This window comes from Thermobia domestica, chromosome 3 (genome assembly GCF_964235325.1).
Source record: "Thermobia domestica chromosome 3, izTheDome1.hap1.1, whole genome shotgun sequence".
NCBI classification, from domain to species: Eukaryota; Metazoa; Arthropoda; class Insecta; order Zygentoma; family Lepismatidae; genus Thermobia; species Thermobia domestica.
Window position 1 is genome coordinate 262901524 of NC_137456.1, and position 20103 is coordinate 262921626.

Sequence of the window (20103 nt, forward strand, 5' to 3'; positions counted from 1 at the left end):
GCCATTCTACGCTCTTCGTGAATCTCTCGTGAAGGTCAATGATTCTGATACTAGTAGATCAAAATAAGCTATACGCCAGTTCATAAATTTTCTACACGAATTTACTAAACGAGACGAGAATTATTTTACAAGAATTCGGACTAGATGAGAAAGAAGACTTTGAGAACTGGTATGAGATAAGAATTTAACAAACACTTACAAGAGTAGAAGATTGAGCATTGCTATATCACTGCTGTTGGAGTGGAGAACAGCCACAGTGGAGCATTGCCGTTATTCAAATAAAGAGAGGGATAAGCGAGAAGGTAGTTTATAACATATGCCTCTTTTCTCACAAAAGCTGCAATAAAGATTCGTATTTCGGCCAGGACTTTCCGTCAGTAACCTTATCTTATCAACCAAAGATGAATTTAAGGAATTGACCATGCTGGAATACCAATGATTTGAGTATGCTATCTTCTTTCAGTTTCTTATGTTACTCTACAATTTACACATCAATTCTTTCCTTTCAGCAAACTTTTTTAGAAGTTCAAGAAGAAAGTTTCCTAGAATGTTTCTTATATTACGTGAATAATAATAACAATATAGATTTATATTGAGGATAGTACTGCCGAACAGACTGAACAGTTCAAACGTGGTGTTCAATATCCACCAGAACATCAGAGTTTCTGTACTGAACACTGGTATAACAATAAATAATTACAACAATATATACGTAAAGGAGTGTATCATCGTTAAGAAATGACAGCATTTAATACACGTAACAGAAAGTTAACAAGAGCTCTCCGTGGCTAAGCGGTTAGCGTACGCGCCTTTGGCGTGGGAGACCTGGGTTCTATTCCCGGCAGGAGCTCATGTGGTTCGGATTCCACGTTAATCAGTAGATCCACGTCTCATACAGCCTCGCTGCTGAAAGGGACGCTAAACTAAAATCAACACAACTGAAAGTTAACAACATATTTACTTACATTTACAGTTCAGAGTAAAATAATTTCTTCCAGATAATGAATTATTATTGAAACTGAATTATTGGAAACAAAAACTTTCACTTTTTTTCTACGTCTATCCAAAACTACATGCGTCAATTCACCTTAAAGCATGTCATTCTGTTTGTCTCAATTGATATATTTGTCATTTTTGGACAATATCATAGTTAAAGAAGTAACATTTAAGAATTTATTCATAATCATAAGTTATATCGATTAGCTAGAAGTGCACTATACAACAATGTTAGTTCTCTAATAAGATAGTACATGACTAGTGTGATAATATTGTATGAGTTTTATCTTGATTTGTAGTATGGTAACCGTACAGAATACATTATTTTATTTTCAAGAAGGAAATTGCTTTCTCAACATTTTGAAAATAATAATTAAGGATTTAAACCTACTGATAACTAACTGTTCGTTCAGCTTAATAAAATCTATCGTTTCTTACATATTACCCAAATTGTATATATAAATAATAAATAGAATATTTATACTGTTGTATTTCTTGGATCTACTTCGGAATGATTTCATGAATATGAATTTATTATTCTTTCAAGGTAAAATACTTAGGAGTTGTAAGCACGATTTCGTAACTATCACTTTCCGCTGTTCTAGCGCCTAGAATATATGACTTGATACATATAGTTTTTGAAATTAACTTTTATTGACAAAGCACGAAAAATTGACAATTATCTAATGTCATTAGTCATCTGCCTCTTAGGTCTGAAGAGTTTAAACGTGGAATGTTAAACTAAAAATTTAATTTCCTTTTTGGTTTCATTTGGTCGTTATTCAGAATATACACACACTTCGTAGAAGCCCACTTCATCGTTAGCTAATAACGTGAATCATAATATAAAAATAAAGTCATGACTACGGTACAAGTCATAATTGAGAAATCAATGAATGGAGAAAATTAGACTAAGAAATTATATTTTTTTATTTTTTAAGGAAATGATAGTATTTTTTGTAAGGTGGTCAGATAATCTTTACATTCTTTGAACAACCAGCTCAGTTGCAATATCTTTGTCCCTATGTTAACACATACTAAGTGACATGATATTGTTTCTTGTAAATTTCTTTTTAAATTTTATAATTATATTAAATTTTATATATACATTTCTTCTTTAAAGTGACGTAACACTAAACAACGCAAAAATAATCTAAGAAATTCATTCACTTTAGTAGGTGGATGCTGTTTTGAACCTGATTTTGCGAGCCAGTGTCCTGGCGTTATAATGACAGATGTTACGTCCAAAGTAATATCTCACTTATAACATAATAGAAAAACAGTCTTTTTCTGCTATTTTGGAAGAGGTATTAAGAGTGTTTGGCTTATATTCTCAGTAGTTCGGTGAGCACCGAAAATGTTGTGTAATAAAACAGTAGGAATGCATCAGGAACTTTGGCCGACTGCCTGAGTGATCATGCGTAGTGTATAAGAGATATATCCTAGGCTTATGTAAGTGATAGAAAGCACTAAAGTTATTTTGGACAGGTCGGAATCTGTGTTCCTGAATTTTGTATTAGGGGTGTAACGAAATGCAAGACGCACAGAATGTGCTAGGTAAAGAAACATTGAGGATTTTCGGTGGGAAAGCAGAATTAGTTGCCATCTCTAATGTGTAACAGAGATGGGAAGAGAAATAATGTTTGGAAACGCTAATTACTTTACATGAAAAATAATTGTTCCTCTGGATCTGGTCCAATTCTTTTATTTTCTAGCATCGTATTGTTGTTTCTGTACATAAATCTGTGTCGCTGGAAAATAATGATTTCTTAAAAAGATTAAATTTCCTGCAATAAGAAAACAGAAGTAATCGTTATCTATGTCTGTTATTGTGTCTCTCGCCCTCTCACATTAAGGAGTCGTTTTTTAAAAAATAGATAGCCCACTTAAGTCCTTATTAAAGTGGGCTCAAGGTAAAATCTGCCTTATTACGGAGTATATACCGTATTTGCCGGCGTATAAGACGCACCCCCTTTTTTGGAAACGATTTTCGAGAGAAATATAATATGTGAAAATTTTATTAGTTTCCATTATTTTTTGTTCAAGCATTTGTTATATTTTATTTTACTTTAATGTAGGTATTTTACTTTAAGCATAAAATGTAAACAGATATACTGTAAAAAGGCAACAAAAAATACATGCATTTATAACAAAAATACAAGAACATATTCCATGTACGTTACATTCACCTAAATGGCTTGGACAGAAAGAAAAGAGAACAAAAAATAAATACACGCGTACATGACAAAAATACAAGGACATATACGTTACATTCACCTTAAAGGCTTGGACAGAAAGATAAACTTGTTTTGGCACATTGGAAGACGTCAGTCATCACTGTTACTGCTATCAGCAGAACTTGAAACTTCATCACTTGCCGTTTCACCAGAAGCAGAGCTACCACTGTCTTCATACAGTAAGTCGTCCTCAGAACCATCCATATCGTTACTGATTCCACATTTTTTTAATGATTTTATGACAGTTTCCTTTTTCACTTCATCCCATGATGCTTTCACCCATTCGCATATTTGTGAGATACTGGGCTTCTTTCTTCTTCCTGTGGGAGTGACTTCGAAGTCAGCAGACCTCATCCACGTATTCCATTTCTCTCTCATGAATCCCTTGAAAGGTTTGTTGATAGAAACATCTAAAGGTTGAAGCTGGCTTGTCAATCCTCCCGGTATTACGGCTATGTGCATTTTCATATCATGCAGTTTCTTCTTGACAACCACTGTTTTGTGGGCACGAAATTCATCCCAAAGAAGTAAGGACGGTTTCCTTAAGAGTCCTCCAGGGCGCCTGGACCACACCTTCTCTATCCACATCTTAATTACGTTTTCATCCATCCAACCTTTTTCATGAACGTGAATCACTACACCATTTGGTATTTGTTCTTTTGGTAATGTTTTTCTTTTAAATACCAAGAATGGCGTCAATTTCGTTCCATCTGCACAACATGATAACACAACAGTGTAACGCGTTTTTTCATGACCAGTGGTTTTCACAGTAACAGTTTTTTTTTGCCCTTTGAATCCACTGTCTTATTTGAAGGTACATCAAATGTGAGAGGTACCTCATCCATATTGGCTATTTGCGAAAGTTGAAATTGTTTACGCTTTCTGATTTTAAAGACATATCTGTGAAACTGTACAATTTTGTCCTCATATTCAGCTGGCATTCTCTGTGCTATTTTAGTTTTTACACGCATAGAAAGGCGATTTCTTTTCATGAATCGGGAACACCATGAAGTTGAACCAGTGAAATCAGTGATACCTGTACGCTCTGCCATAGATTTTGCTTTGTGGATTATCATCTTTGTAGACACTGCAATCCCGTCCTTCCTTTGGTCCTCAACCCATTTTCTTACATCCTCTTCGAGTTGTGGCCATTTGACGATTCCTCTGCGAAGATTATGCTTAGATCGCTTTGCTGCTGTAAGTTCATTTTCTTGTTTTCGCCAGGTGCGAATCATCTTTTCTGTAGGAGGAGGGCCAAAATGACGTTCTGCGGCTCTATTCCCATTTGCTTTTGCATATTCTATAAACTGCAGCTTAAAAGCTATGTCGTAGCTGTGCCTCCGCGACATTTTAACAACTTGCCACGATAACGAAGATTAAGGAACTGAAGCAGAACACGATGCGAATCTTTCTTAGCCTTTGTTAGTCATCTATTCATAAACAATGCAAAACATAAAAACTGTGGTTACATGTACTAAATAAAAGAACACCGTCATCCTTTCAAAAGCAATGCGGTGAAACAACAATCGGCGGTTACAAAAGAACACGGACTGTTTGGTCTTTATTCAGCGGTTTACAAGAATCATGCCGGCAAGCTTTGCATTCATATTCCTTTCGGAAAAACAATGTTATCGGTATCTTTGAAATATTCAACCTTATGTCAGCACTTTCTTGAACCCTGATTTCAACAACACAAATGAGAAGCAGAGGCAGTGAAATATAATGTCTTCGAATTACCGTTAGTTGCATAAGACGCACCGGGGTACAAGACGCACCGGCGTATAGGACGCACCCCAATTTTACCGACAATTTCCAGGGGAAAAAACTGCGTCTTATACGCCGGCAAATACGGTAATCAACGGTTCGGAACACTGCTAGCTCCCCCGACTACGAGAGACGCATTGTGTATGCAACATAACTGGTGTTGTAAAGAAGTCGATTTTAGCGAGATTTTAGCTGGTGAGAATTGTATATAACATTATGTAAATCTTTCGATTCTTGAGTAGCGGATAAAGGTAAGTGAGGTAGTTAACATATGGTTATGTCTAATAGTCTCTGAATGACACCCGAAGAAACTAATCTCCACTAATAACAAAAATATGAATATAATTGGGAATCTGATGTGTGTTTTCGTAATCCCTGCCGCGTTTGCAGGTCAGATTATAGGTACACGTAATTAGATTTTGATCTTCGGGTATGTAGCGAATACCATAGTGTGCCAGGCTGGAAGACTTGCTGTAGCGTAGTGACATCTGCCCAAATCTGGCCAAAAGACTACATTGTCTCCGATGATACGAGTTGATAAACTGTTTAACTTTCTGCAGAGAAAAACGCACTGAATCAGGTACCTCATCCCTAGATCGTAGTACGATTTAGGCTGCCACTCGTGACCGTCTAATGTAAAATAGCTCTCATCCTCCATGATTCACAGTACATCATTTGTAGCAGTGAACGTTTTGGTGACCAGAGTTCTTAAACGTTGTTTCTAAATCACAATTTGTTGTTCCGTAACCTTCGGCATACTTTTTCCTTTCCATTTGGTGATTATCATTTTCTGTAAAGCATTCTTCACAGTACTTTTATCACATTGAAATTTCCTACCAAGTTCTCGGTACGATTTTGTCAACTTATCTGCAGTCGAAATTGTCTCAATTCCTTGGCATCACTGAAATTCAATTTTCGTCCACTGCCGATCTTCCCTTTCACGGTCATATCCTTCTCTACTTTCGACACAATATTATACACCGTTCCACTTGAATGTCCCACCTGTACAAGGTATGTTTTTTAACATTCGGATAGTCTTTCTAATATTGCACGATTATTTTAGGACACTGTTCCTCATTTAACGTCAAACTCTTTATTTTTGCGTCATTCTTCTCCTGCACTTGCACGACAGATACACTAATCTTTCTGCATAGCTAATATCGTGTGTCACAGTCCACTGTTACCAGAGTTTGCAGTGTTGCAAAATTTGTGCAATTGTTTTACCATACGTTACTGGACACCTTGGAAATCTGTAAATAGTGGCATCATTATTAATATCGCTCAATGAGTGTATAAGTTTCCCGTTTCTTCAAACAAATTCGGTGGGTTTGAATATTTGCTTCACATTTTCCTGTTTTGTGAAAATTTGGATTTTGCACGGCTAGGAAGACTCCGCAATGAGAATTACACTTAATCGGTTTCTACTGATCCCAATTGACAGTAATTCTCAACAAATTGGATCATCTGGAATGTATAACAACCCACAACTTTTTTTTTCAAATTTTGGAAAATATTTTTGGACGTCTCCCAGTTTGAGTGTAAGGTACCACACAGCTGTTTCTGTAATTATTCCTAAATTTTAAACTCGGTCAAAACCGTGTGACACCTAAATCTGGCCAGCCATCTTGAGTAAAGTGTTTTCTAGGTTTCATTCATTCACACTAGGCAAATACTGTGATGGTACCAAACATCATGACCCCAGGTTGCTTCCTTCTTTCCCTAATACTTTCTTCATTTCATCAGATAATGTTCTTGCCGAGGGAAACATCCATTTAATGCGTGACCGACAGCCCTGAAATTTAATTTCTAATCCTAATCTGATTGCTCATTTTTCTTGGGAACTCGTTACTAGCAAGAACGTTACTCGAAAAAAGAAAATGTGTAAGTAAATTGATAATTTGAAACTGAGAAATCCTGCGTCGAGACATAGGAGGTGATGACGTCATAATTCTAAAATATATATTTTATTTTAATATTGCGGGGCCGGTCTATGTTCATTATTTTTGGCGGTCTTATTTTTGCACGTAGAAGATTGAAATTTTGCACAAACATTCAGTCCACCGAGTAGTATTTACCAGATTTCTGCGTTAAAACAAGAGGGATCCAGAGGGGCAAAAAGTTGAAAAAAGCGATATTTTATCAAAAATCCCTTTCTTCGCGATTTTCCCGCCTTAGATACATGATGGAGACAAGTGAATGATACCGCCTGAAAGGCAGTTCTATTGTGAAGAGAATGATGTACGAAACATGACCCTAGGGTAATTAGGGAAGTGTCAGAGAATTTTTATCAAAATATACTTCTGTATAGAGGAATTTTGGACATTTTCGGTATTATTTTTGCGGGCTTATTTTTGCACCTAGAAGATTGAAATTGTGCACAAACATTCACTCCATCGAGGTGTATTTACCAGATTTTTTTCGTACTTCTCTGTTAAAACAGGGGCGTACAGAGGGGCTAAACGTTGAAAAAGTGAAATTTTTACCAAAAATCTCTTTCATGGGATTTTCTCGCCTTAGATACATGATGTAGACAAGTGAATGATACCACCTGAAAGACAATTCTATTCTGAAGAGAAGGATGTGAAAACCATGATCCTAGGGAAATTAGTGGTGTCTCAGAGAATGTTTAAAAATTTCTCTCTGTATACGGGAATATAAAACATTGTCGGTATAATTTTTTGGCGGGCTTACTTTTGCACCTGGAAATTGGAATTGCGCATAAACATTCAGCCCACCTAGTAGTATTTATCAGTTTTTTCAGATCTCTGCGTTAAAACAGGAGGGTCCAGAGGGGCTAAAAGTTGAAAAAAAGGGGTATTTTGACCCAAAAATCCCTTTTTCGGGATTTTCCCGCCTTAGATACATGATGGAGACACGTGAATGGTACCGCCTGAAAGGCAGTTCTATTCTGAAAAGAATGATGTACGACGCATGACCTTAGGGTAATTAGGGAAGTGTCAGGGAATTTTTATCAAAATATACTTCTGTATAGGGGAATTTTGGACATTTTCGGTATTATTTTTGCGGGCTTATTTTTGCCCCTAGAAGATTGAAATTGTGCAAAAACATTCGGTCCACCGAGGTGTATTTACCAGATTTTTTCGTACTTCTCTGTTAAAACAGGGGGGTACAGAGGGGCTAAACGTTGAAAAAGTGAATTTTTTACCAAAAATCACTTTCATGGGATTTTCTCGCCTTAGATACATGATGGAGACAAGTGAATGATACCGCCTGAAAGACAATTCTATTTTGAAGAGAAGGATGTGAAAACCATGATCCTAGGGAAATTAGTGGTGTCTCAGGGAATGTTTAAAAATTTCCCTCTGTATACGGGAATATAAAACATTGTCGGTATAATTTTTTTGGCGGGCTTACTTTTGCACCTGGAAATTGGAATTGCGCATAAACATTCAGCCCACCTAGTAGTATTTATCAGTTTTTTCAGATCTGTGCGTTAATACAGGAGGGTCCAGAGGGGCTAAAAGTTGAAAAAAGGATATTTAGACCCAAAAAATCCCTTTTTCGGGATTTTCCCGAATTAGATACATGATGGAGACACGAGAATGGTACCGCCTGAAAGGCAGTTCTATTCTGAAGAGAATGATGTACGACGCATGACCCTAGGGTAATTAGGGAAGTGCAAGGAATTTTTATCAAAATATACGTCTGTATAGGGGAATTTTGGACATTTTCGGTATTATTTTTGCGGGCTTATTTTTGCCCCTAGAAGATTGAAATTGTGCACAAACATTCGGTCCACCGAGGTGTATTTACCAGATTTATTCGTACTTCTGTGTTAAAACAGAGGGGCACAGAGGGGCTAAACGTTGAAAAAGTGAAATTTTTACCAAAAATCTCTTTCACGGGATTTTCTCGCCTTAGATACATGATGAAGACAAGTGAATGATACCGCCTGAAAGACAATTCTATTCTGAAGAGAAGGGTGTGAAAACCATGATCCTAGGGAAATTAGTGGTGTCTCAGAGAATGTTTAAAATTTTCCCTCTGTATACGGGAATATAAAACATTGTCGGTATAATTTTTTTGGCGGGCTTACTTTTGCACCTGGAAATTGGAATTGCGCATAAACATTCAGCCCACCTAGTAGTATTTATCAGTTTTTTCAGATCTCTGCGTTAATACAGGAGGGTCCGAAGGGGCTAAAAGTTGAAAAAAAGGATATTTAGACCCAAAAAATCCCTTTTTCGGGATTTTCCCGCCTTAGATACATGATGGAGACACGTGAGTCATACCGCCTCAAAGGCAATTCTAAGCTGAAGAGAATGATGGGCGAAATATGGCCCTAGGGTAATAGGGATGTCTCAGGACATTTTTTACTTGAGATCATGGTGTTTTACGGTAATTTGGGGCATGGTGGGAATTCCTGATAAAATTTCTCCCGCCTTTAGTGTTCAAGATAGAAACTTGAAATTTGGCACACACATTCAGTATACCAAGTACTATTTATCAGATTTTTTTAGATGGCTACGTTCACACAAGGCCGCTCCAAAGGGGCCCAAAGTGCGAGAAAAAATTCCCTCCGAAATTTTCCCTTTGACATCATTTTTCCCGCTCCTGGTATATGCTATGAGCATGCAAGTGGTACCATTTGAAAGCCAGCTCTATTGTGAAGAGAGTGAGGAATGAACCATGATCCTAGGATTAATAGTGATGATACAGAGCTGCTTGACTGAAAGACTAAAAAATAGCCCAAAAAGCCTTGTACCGGAAAGGGTTATACGAACTAAAACGTATGATGAATTTGTAACGAAATATTGCGTACATGTCAGAAACTCAGACGGACAAATTTACAAGTGCATTGCAGTTTGTAAAACATTCTGTAAATGTGAGTTGGAAATTAAGTGTCTTTTTTAAATGTTCAAAAAATGTGCATACATCTGGAGAAATATTTACATCGAGTTTGAAGCTTGTCGTCTTCGTTCCTGCAATGACATTTCTATTATTGAATAATTTATGTGACGGTATTAACGTTTAATTTCGATCTACAAATATTGGCATAATTTAATAAGCCTTCATTTCAAACTAAAATTAAACTGCTAAGTATTGCTAGTGCAGAATGTGCCACATACATTGTTTAATTATGTCTACATTCTTTGTCTTACATGAACTTTTGCTTTTCACAATATGCATAAACAACTAGTTATTACAAAGATATTACAAAATAATAGTTTTAGTTAATTTGTATTTTCATTTGAAGAAAAACCTAATATTATGTACACAATTATAAACAGATGCGATGCGAATTATTTTCCTCATGTCTTATAAACTTATTCTGACAAAGAATTTCATCATGATGACGTAATTCTAGTGTAAAGTGTTACAAGGTCTCTTAGTTCAAATCAGTTCGAATTCTTTAGAAACGAGTCTCTTTTCCAAGATGAAAAACTTTTATTTTGAAGATTTTCATGTTATGAAGAAAAATGAAATAACTTTTAACATTTTAACGATAGTCGGAACTTATAATTTCCATTATCTCTAGTGATACATTATTTCTTCTGTATGTTTTGAATGGTGTTGTGGACTGACATCACTTGTTGATTTTGAGCTTAGAGTGTAGATGACAGGAGCTCCTCGAGAAGTTGTAAGTCAAGGGAAAACAGAAATGTTGAAAAGCGTTTCAACGTACGTTTATACTTATTGTGGTGAACACTTCGTCGTGTTTCGCCAACAATGACAATATATATAGGGTTCACAATTTATTTTGATCATCCGTGTAAAGGAGAAACCAAAAGAGGGAGTAAATAGAAACTTTGCATGAACCATCTACTAGAAAATTGATACCTATTTAAATAATAGGCAACATCGTCCAGTGAACGGTGTTGCTATCCAGATATAAAGTTACATTTTCCAAATGGCACTACGTCAGATTATGACGTATCTAAAATCAACATGTCAAATAAAAATAAAAAATATTACATTTATTATTCAGTGTTGCAATCTAAGGATGTTATAGTAACATTAACTACTTTAAATATTTTCCACAAATACCCCATTTTCAGCCAATGTTAAAAACTTTATGAATATTTATCATATCTCCTGAACAGTTGAAATATCGAAATGCTGTAAACTGCAAAATAATTAGTACGCCCATTTAAATCCATACAGTATGTTATTTTGTGTTTTAAAATGATATGCGAATTTGAAATATGAGATAATCCGAGCTAGCGTCTCTTCAAAAATATAACTTTATATTGGGATAGGAACTCTGTTCTTTAGGTGGTGTGGCTTAATACTTAAACGATGTCCCACTTCTTATAGTTGCTTCGTGCAAATTTCCTCTTTTCCCTCTCTTTTGATTCGCCATTATTATGGATGATCAAGATAAATTGTTCACCCTGTATATATACACAGGGAGCCTCATCTAGCTTTGCGACCTCAAATATTTCCGAAAAACCTAAAATGTGACAGATCTATGTCACATGATGTCGCAAGAATGTAACTATGTCAGGGGTCTACAAGATTCTGTGAATAGCAAATACCCTCAGGGAGCCTATCATGAGGTCCTGGGGGCCAACATGAAAATTATAAATTAAAACCCTCTGTTTTATTGTATGTTGGGATTCTACGACAAAAAATCCAAAAAATTATACTTAAAGTCATTTTTCGTTATCTTACTATATGGCGTTGTAATAGCAAAAATGAATATCAACGTATTTATATAACCTAACTCTGCAACCTAACATGTTTTTGAAGTGGCAAAAAATGTGACAAATCTGCGTTGGTTACGTAAGCACAAATAATTTCTGTTTGGAGAAGGGTATTCAACAATATTTTCGCTGGCGTAGAATAGTTTTGTATGAAATAGTATGAAGTTGCTTTACACTCATATTGGCTCTTGCCTTTAATAAGACAAGCGAATAAACATAGCAACAACATATCTTACCTGCTCGAGCAAGAAAGAAAACTATACTCAAAGTACCAGTGACTACTTGATCGATTGCAAGCTCACTTATTGTTATCAAAACAGCCGTAATGAAATCTACGACCACTAATCCCATAAGCGTGAATAACCATGGAAGAAGGAGTATAGGCTTTCCCTCCTGTAATGAAAGATAAACAAGTTATTTCCCGAAACACGTTTTTGTCTCAAAATGTTTACTTGTACAAGGAAAAAACAAACAAAGATACGTTACCTACTTTCTATATTCGTCATTCAATTCAAATCGCTAATGTGCGATTACTATTTACTTATTTATTTGTTCATTCATTGCATATTACAAGTCTATTGTTCCAATAATTGCAATAAAAATGCTTCTTTCTATTCTGCGTTCAATTTTTGTATGATTTGGTTCCTAGAAAACCCTTTTGAGCACGAGAAAGTTGGTATATCTCCTAAAACTAGGCAGGCAGTACGCTCTTGTATAAAGTTTAGGAAAATGTCGAAACTAACGATTCGCGAAGTTGTATGGCATCGTGGTTCGTAGCTCTGAAAGCGTCACTGGTATAACTGATTTATTAACAAGATTTTAATGCGGACGTCTGGATAGGTGCTAATTGTTCCCATGACTATCAATACGGCCTCAGTAACACTCAAGAAGAATTTATTAAAATATAATAAAAAACTAATGCATATGCCTTAAAAGTAATAAATATATAAAAATAACAAATATATAACAATAACAGAAAATTGTAAAAGTATGACAACATACACACACACACACACACACACACACACACACACACATATATATATATATATATATATATATATATATATATATATATATATATATATATATATATATATATATATATATATATACCGGGTGCACAATTTAGAATGTCCCACCTTTATAACAGAGGAACCAAGAGAGAGAGAGAGAGAAGCGAAACTTTGCACAAAGAAACTACAGGAAGAGGGACATCTATCCATATATTAGGTAACATCATCAGGTGAACAGTGTAGCCAACCCAATATCTAGTTATGATTTTATTAATAGAATGACCTAAATTTAATTTTATAATTCGGAACACCAATAAAAACAAAGTCGAAAAGAGATGATACTCGCAGATCAGTGTTGCATACTTTTTGAGAAATAACGTTAAACATATGTCAAATTTAAACGCCTTTAACACACACAAGGAATGAAGTAATAACTATTTGTGCACATTAAATTAAATACTGGGTAGAACTCTTTGAAATGTTTTCAAGTTTAGAAGGATCAGTTAAACAGTGTTGCCACAAGGGCAATAACTTGGAAAAGGTCCCTAGTACAGTATGGTTTAAAATTCATAGAGCAAATCAGTATGTTATAAGGCGTATTGTCACGTTTATTTGAGATGGATAAGTGAAGTACTTACCGAGATATTCGGTACTTTGTTAAAGCTGAGAATTTTGTGCTGTCCAAGTTGGTAACGCTGTTTCAAAATTCCCTTTTTTTCCCTCAGCGTTGGAGAAATCGTGAAGAAATGATTAAAATGAAATAACACATTAATGAATGGACATACAATGAAATGAAATCCATTTGAGTTCTTGAAGGGACTAATTACAAATGTGGACATAAATTAAAGGGTAAGGGGAAAAAGAAGGAATGTCACAAAACTGCATTTTCGATAAAACTGCGATTTAATATTGAAAACCGCGAAAGAAAAATGGAGTTTGTTACATCTTTTGCCCCTTTTTACATGGACATTTTTACATCTACGAATGCATGATATATACAGTCAAATAGTATCAAGAGTCACCAACAGATATAACAATGACCACGAAAAAGCACATACATGCACATTCCTTGTTTTTTCCCCTTACCCTTCAATTGTTATTGAGTTGCAAACACGAATTCACATTTCAACAAGCTGGTAGAAATACGCTTACGAGATTTACCTAATAACTTTTTCATGCGTTGAATATACTGACTATCGTGCAACTTTAGGGGAGTAATATCGAAACAATGCAGTATTATCTGTAAATATTACAAATTTGTTACTGTTTCTTTTTTAAACACAAATGAATAAAATAAATAACAGTTTGTTGCAATTGAAGTAATACAAACGACGGTTTCCAAGCACAATTTCTTGGCTGTGTTGTAGCTGGTGGGTATAGACAAGTGGCTGTAACTAAGATAATTACCCATTTCCTTCGATTGCTAACATATATCTAAGGGATCATTCGGAAGCAATGTTCAAGAATTTGTACATACAAGAAATGCAAGCAGTCATTATAACTACTATACCGATGATCACTAAAAAAATCGTAAATATTGCTTTGCGTTGACGCAATCAATAACGGAATGGTTCCCCAAGTCTCTCGCATTACCCATCAGGTCACGAAACAAATTTCTTTGTGTGGTATAATTAGTACAGATGAACTTTCACTTAATAACTTAAAATTTTATAGTCATTTGCCCTAATTCAGTATTTTTTATTTATTATTATTTTGCTATCATAGCCTATTATAAATCTGTGCAAAGGTTTGCTGTATGAGTTGGAGCCTATATGCATCAATGAAAGAGGCATTTTTCTGTAAATACATAATTATATGTATCATAAAATAAAATTCGTGTATTTTTAAATTTGTAGTTTGCCGCCAGCTTGTCAAGCTGCACATGATCTTCTGTATTTGTGAGCTCATTTATTGAATGTGTAGTTACAATTCATCGAATAAGTTTGAAACGCTCTACTGCCTCTCATGTGAAGTTCGACATAAAGTACTAAGCACATTTTAGGAATATTTGTCGTTCAAGTCTACTTTTATCGCACCACTCGAAATAATTGTTCAAAAATTACAATTCTTTTACAAATTCCTTCTTACTGTTTATTAAATGATTTGCGCTGGCCGACAACAAAACATCTCAAATTGAATAGTTAAATTTCAAGGGGACTATCAATCAATTGTTGAAAAAGTAAATTTCTTCTAGGATTTGCGTGTAAATACGGATGACTGTATGCATAAAAGCTGCAATGCAAAAACAAGGAACAACCTGTGCTAGTAGGCCAAGGGGTGTAGCCACGGGAGGGGGGCTCGTTGTCAGCCCCCCAAATGACCAGCTTTTAAACATCGTTGTAAGATTACCTCGTTTCAGGCATTTAAAAATAACGAAGTTTACATATAATTAATAATTTACGGTAAAACAGTACGGAAAAATTATTTTACTATATCAATCGAAAAATAGTATGGTATCTCCTCCTTATACTAATCGGAAAACAGTATGGTTTAATTTTTTTGCAGCAGATTACACAATTTAGTGCGATTTCTATTTGACACTTTGGAGACAAACGTTTCAACAAGGTACTGTAAATACTACCATAAAATAATGGTACTAAACTTATTTGTAAGTAGGCTTGCATTACATTTTTTATATGCTTTAACTAGTATTTTTTTCTTTAAAAAACATATTTACATCAGATGAAAAATTTGGTGAAAAACAACGTTTTTCAGTGTGGATTTCAACTAATCCGTAATTTGCAATTAATTTTATATGGCACCATCCATCTTAAGAGTACTAATGGGGACTAAATTTGGGTTTAAACGGCATCGGAAGTGGCACTGTTTATATCAGTCACTCCGAAAACTATGATTCGGCATTAATATTGGCCATTTTCGATCATTTTTGTATATCTTCCCCTTCTCTTCAAAGCGCACCTTCAAAGTGAAGCTATGAAAACCATTCCAGGCCCAAACTTCATCTACGTTGAAAATTTAATCGAAATCAGTCGGTTGTCTCAAGAGTTGTTACAAATGTAGTCATTTCATTTTATATATATAGGGTGAACAATAACTATATAGTCAAATTTGGGCGGGTGATAGTACATCTAACAAGAAGCAAAAAAGTCCTAGTGAAAATGGGGGAAATTTCGTCCCGTTTAGGAGTGACAGAGTGTCGAAAGCGTGGGAACATGAACTTCACAGGCCAACAGCTTAAAAGCAATTCATCGCAGAGAGTGCGGTTAAAAACGTCACATTGAAAGTCATACCTAGTCTATTGTGAAATGCATGTTTGGTAACACAGCTATGCGTGGGCACGGGATTCCACAAAGGAACGGAGGGATTCCCAGACATGCTGTAAAGGAAATAAGTATCACACGTTGTTATTGCCATGCGCACACGTACCTGCGTTTTCAAATATGTATTTTTCAATAGAGTAGGTGTGATTTTCTAAGTGACGTTTATAACTACACTCTCCATGATGCATTGTTTTTAAGCTGTAGGCCTCTGAAGTTCATGATCCCACGCTTTCAACACACTGGCATTCTTAAACGGCACGGAATTTCCCCCATGTTCACTAGGACTTTTTTGCTTTTTTCAAGATGTAGTATCACCCGTCCAAGTTCGTCCGCGTAGTTACCGTACACCCTGTATATATAGATATATATAGATAAATAAATAATTACATTATTTCGGAAACTTGCGAACTATAGCCTATCTAAATTGAATCATACAGAAGTTATTCGAAGACGCACTAGACACCAGCATGATTGGTGAAGAACCCTGTGTGTATTACAATACAATAAAAGTCTGTTTTGCGGCTATCACAGCATTGCATTTACGTCACACGTTTTTCTGGAGTTCGTTGTTAGTGATCGTAACCACCGCTTTAAAATTCCTTCGCGTTCCCACTTGTATCGCTATTTCTGAGATTATTATTTAAAACTACTAATTCGAATCATTATCCACTCTTTTCTTCGAAGAAGTTTCGCATGTGAAACAGAAGAAACTTTTTTTGTGAAATATTTACCGCGACGGAACAATGCACGATTTGCAGACCTAAATATATTAAAAACCTAATTCATCGAATATTAATGTCGTACTACTTTTTTATTATTATTTTTGGATTTGAATATTTCTAAAGAAATCGAGTTTATTCGCATTCTCGCACTGATTTAGGAAAAAATGTAAAGTGGTAAACTGAAGTCCGAAGTCCAAAGAAGATGTTCCAAAGCTTGTTTACAAACGAGATGTCCCTGTTCCTTCACGTGTGCAGCCACTTCGAATTTGTGGTCGACGAGGAACAGAACTGTGCATCGTTAACACTGGCGAACTTCAAATGCACGAAGCATCCTGGATCTTGGAAGAAGAGCTCGATGTTATTTCTTTAAGTCCTGTTTTAACTGCATCTTCCGCAGTACTTTCTCCTTGCCAATCACCAGTGACCTAAAATGATGGTTGCGATCTCCTTGTGGAAACGACAGTAGTTTTGAAGAATTAGGATTGGGTAATTAAACAACCTTATGGTGATAAAAGATTTTTACGAGTCTACCATTTTCTAATACTTTGATTTATTGGCGAAAACGGTACAAATATATTCACAATAATATTAGCTTTTGTAATAAAACGTTCTACCATTAAAAACAGTTCTTTTATTGTAATAACCTTTAAAATAATCAAGATAATGAAACAACAAAGATCAAAAAGTGTTACTAACAAAGTGGAGGGGTTCGGTCTTGCGTTACGAAGTGTGACAAGCAGGCGGGAGAGGGAAAAATTGGTCAAAAATAGAGTTATGTAATATGTGAACGGCCCCTAGAACAGGAAATGAGGCATAGATGTTATTAAAATAATTCTGCTTTTTTTTAAAATCACGCTTTTTTTTAGTCACGAATAATAAATAATTATTTTTGTCAGGAAATCTTAAAGAAAATAAGTGAAATTTCAAAGAAAATCAGCCTTATGTAGATAAGTTCCGTGTACAAGGGCTTAAACTAAAATAGTTATGCACAAAAGTATAACGTTTCGTCCGGGACAGTAATTATTGGTTAAACATAATAAAACTACCTGGAATATAATTTATGGACAAAAAGATAATAATAATAATAATAATAATAATAATAATAATAATAATAATAATAATAATAATAATAATAATAATAATAATAATAATCTAAAAAACAGTGTTAGGAAGGTAACCAAAATTTGCAGGTTTCTTCAGGCCTCAAATCTGCTGGCTACAGGCCACAGTAGGCCACTAAAAAGCACGAATGCTGTCTAACCGAGTCACTGCAGGGCGAAGCTGGAGCCCGAGCTTTAGCGAGGGGGTGCGTCCAAGGGTGCAGGTGTATCAACGAAGGTTGGTATATGCTAAAATGAGGATAGTGAAAACGGGTGGATTTTGGCAGATATGAGTTTCAATAATTCTTGTCACGGTTTCATACTTGTAGTGTTCCACTTGTAAACAAAACATACAACTTCTGTACAGTGTGCACAAATACAGCACCGGTGGAATATCGTTTCTAATACACAGAGCCGTAGCTAGAGGTGGGCCAGTGGGGCGCTGATAGCAAGGGGGCGCCGAACGAGCAAGATTAAAGGAAAAGTCTTGAAAATGAAAAAGGCGGCGCTCCGTAAAATTTCTGGCGCCCTATTAAATCAATATTGTCGGTTAGCAAAGTAATGGATTTGTTAAAAATTTTCTTGCTCGCTCCGCTCGCAACTCAAATTTTTCGATAACAGTCACAAGTTTTTCACTTATTAAAGAAAGTTATTGTATATGATTTATTAATGACGATGTGATATCAAAGTGCCGAGTAATATCTTATAGATTACGCAGGAGCATTTTCAAAATCAACGGTCAAATTCTGAAATGTGTCTTGATAGTGATGAATTCGCTTAGTTAATTAGGACTTTCTACCCAATCGGGTTAATCACGATGGTGAGAATTGAAGATATGAAATGTAGAGGAGTGATAGGAATATGCAAGCTTCTGTTTGTGCGGGAATACTAAAATGGAAGTAAACACGAATAATAATATTTTCGAACTTGAAGAAGTTGTACCATAGGGGCTTAAGCGGTCAGAACTTAACCAACGATTTTGTCTTTTCCAAAGACTTATCACTACCAGTGATTTTTAAAACTTCAATTGACATGCAAATTGCAATGCATGACATGCAAATTGACATGCAAATTGATATTTTTACCTATCTATATAAATACAACATATACACACATTATATACCCGTATGTATTCCGTTATATTTCACAAAAATATTTTTTTACCGAAAAAGATTCAAAATTAAAATATTATTCACAAATAGATATTAAAATTAATAAAGTTTACAATTATTACTGGAAATTAATCAATGAATGCCATTTTGAACATTTTAAAAGAACATAAGTTAGTTTCTTTATGTATTGAAATTTCATTTCTTATGGATAGTTTGAAACGTTGTAAATAGTTGTAAAGAGCTTGGAGAAAATTAAATTAAAATTCTCCTACAACAGGGAAGCCGTGTTAGTCATGAAGTTAGTGAATATCCGATGGTGGCGTTCGAAAAGTCCGGGTCTCCTGAGAACAGTGGTGATATGAGAAACTAGGCCCCGCCATGTGGCTCCAGAAAAATGGGGTTCCGAAGTTTCTGGCACGGATTCTTTTTATACGCGTACTAAACATGGAATTGTACGTGGGTGGTAAAGTTGGAAGGCTTCGGGTCGTCTGAGCACAGTAGTAATGTCAGAAATTGGGCCCTTGTCTCAAAGGACCAAAAATGGTGTCCCGAAATTTTGAGCTCGGCCCCATTCTATTTCTCTTTTAAGTATGGAGTTATTGGATACAAAAATTTATTGTTGGAAAGCTCCAGGACTTGAGGCTCCAGAAATGAGATCCCAAAAGTTTGGGTTCGGGTCTCTTTTATATTTGCCTATTTAACACGGTGTGGTACTAGGGTGTTGGCGTTTGAAAGGTCGGGGTCGATTAACCAAAGCGGTAATGTCAGAAATTAGGCCCTGGCCCCGAAGCCTCAGAAATGAGGTTCTGAAATGTTGGGCTCGAGTTCACACTATTTTTCGCTTAAGCATGGCGTTGTTGCATGCAGATGGTGATGTTGGAAAGATCCGGTTCCTCTCAGCACAGTAGTGGACAGGAACTGGGCCTCCACCATGAGGTCCCAGAAATGAAGTCCCGATGTTTTGGGCACGAGCCCCTTCTATACGCCTATTAAACATGAATTTTTGTACGAGGGTGATGGCGTTCGAAAAGTTCGGGTCTTCTGTTAGAGGTAATGTCAGAAACCGGACCCTAGATTGAAGGTCCTGGAAATGAGGTCCCGAAATATTGCTTTCGGATCTCTTACATTCGGCTATTAAACAATGTGTTTTTGGACGTAGGTGGTGGCGTTGGAAAGGTCTTGGTCCTTGAGCAGTGCGGTGATGTTA

General features: G+C 35.7%; 1 protein-coding gene across 1 annotated transcript in view; it reads right to left on the reverse strand.

Moving 5' to 3' along the window:
* Positions 1-20103, reverse strand: part of LOC145681632 (uncharacterized) — a 163065-nt gene that overhangs the window by 23455 nt on the left and 119507 nt on the right. Inside the window, exon 5 of the mRNA XM_081753248.1 lies at positions 11902-12058. Within this exon, the coding sequence (XP_081609374.1) occupies positions 11902-12058 (157 nt within the window). The remainder of the gene's footprint in view (positions 1-11901; positions 12059-20103) is intronic.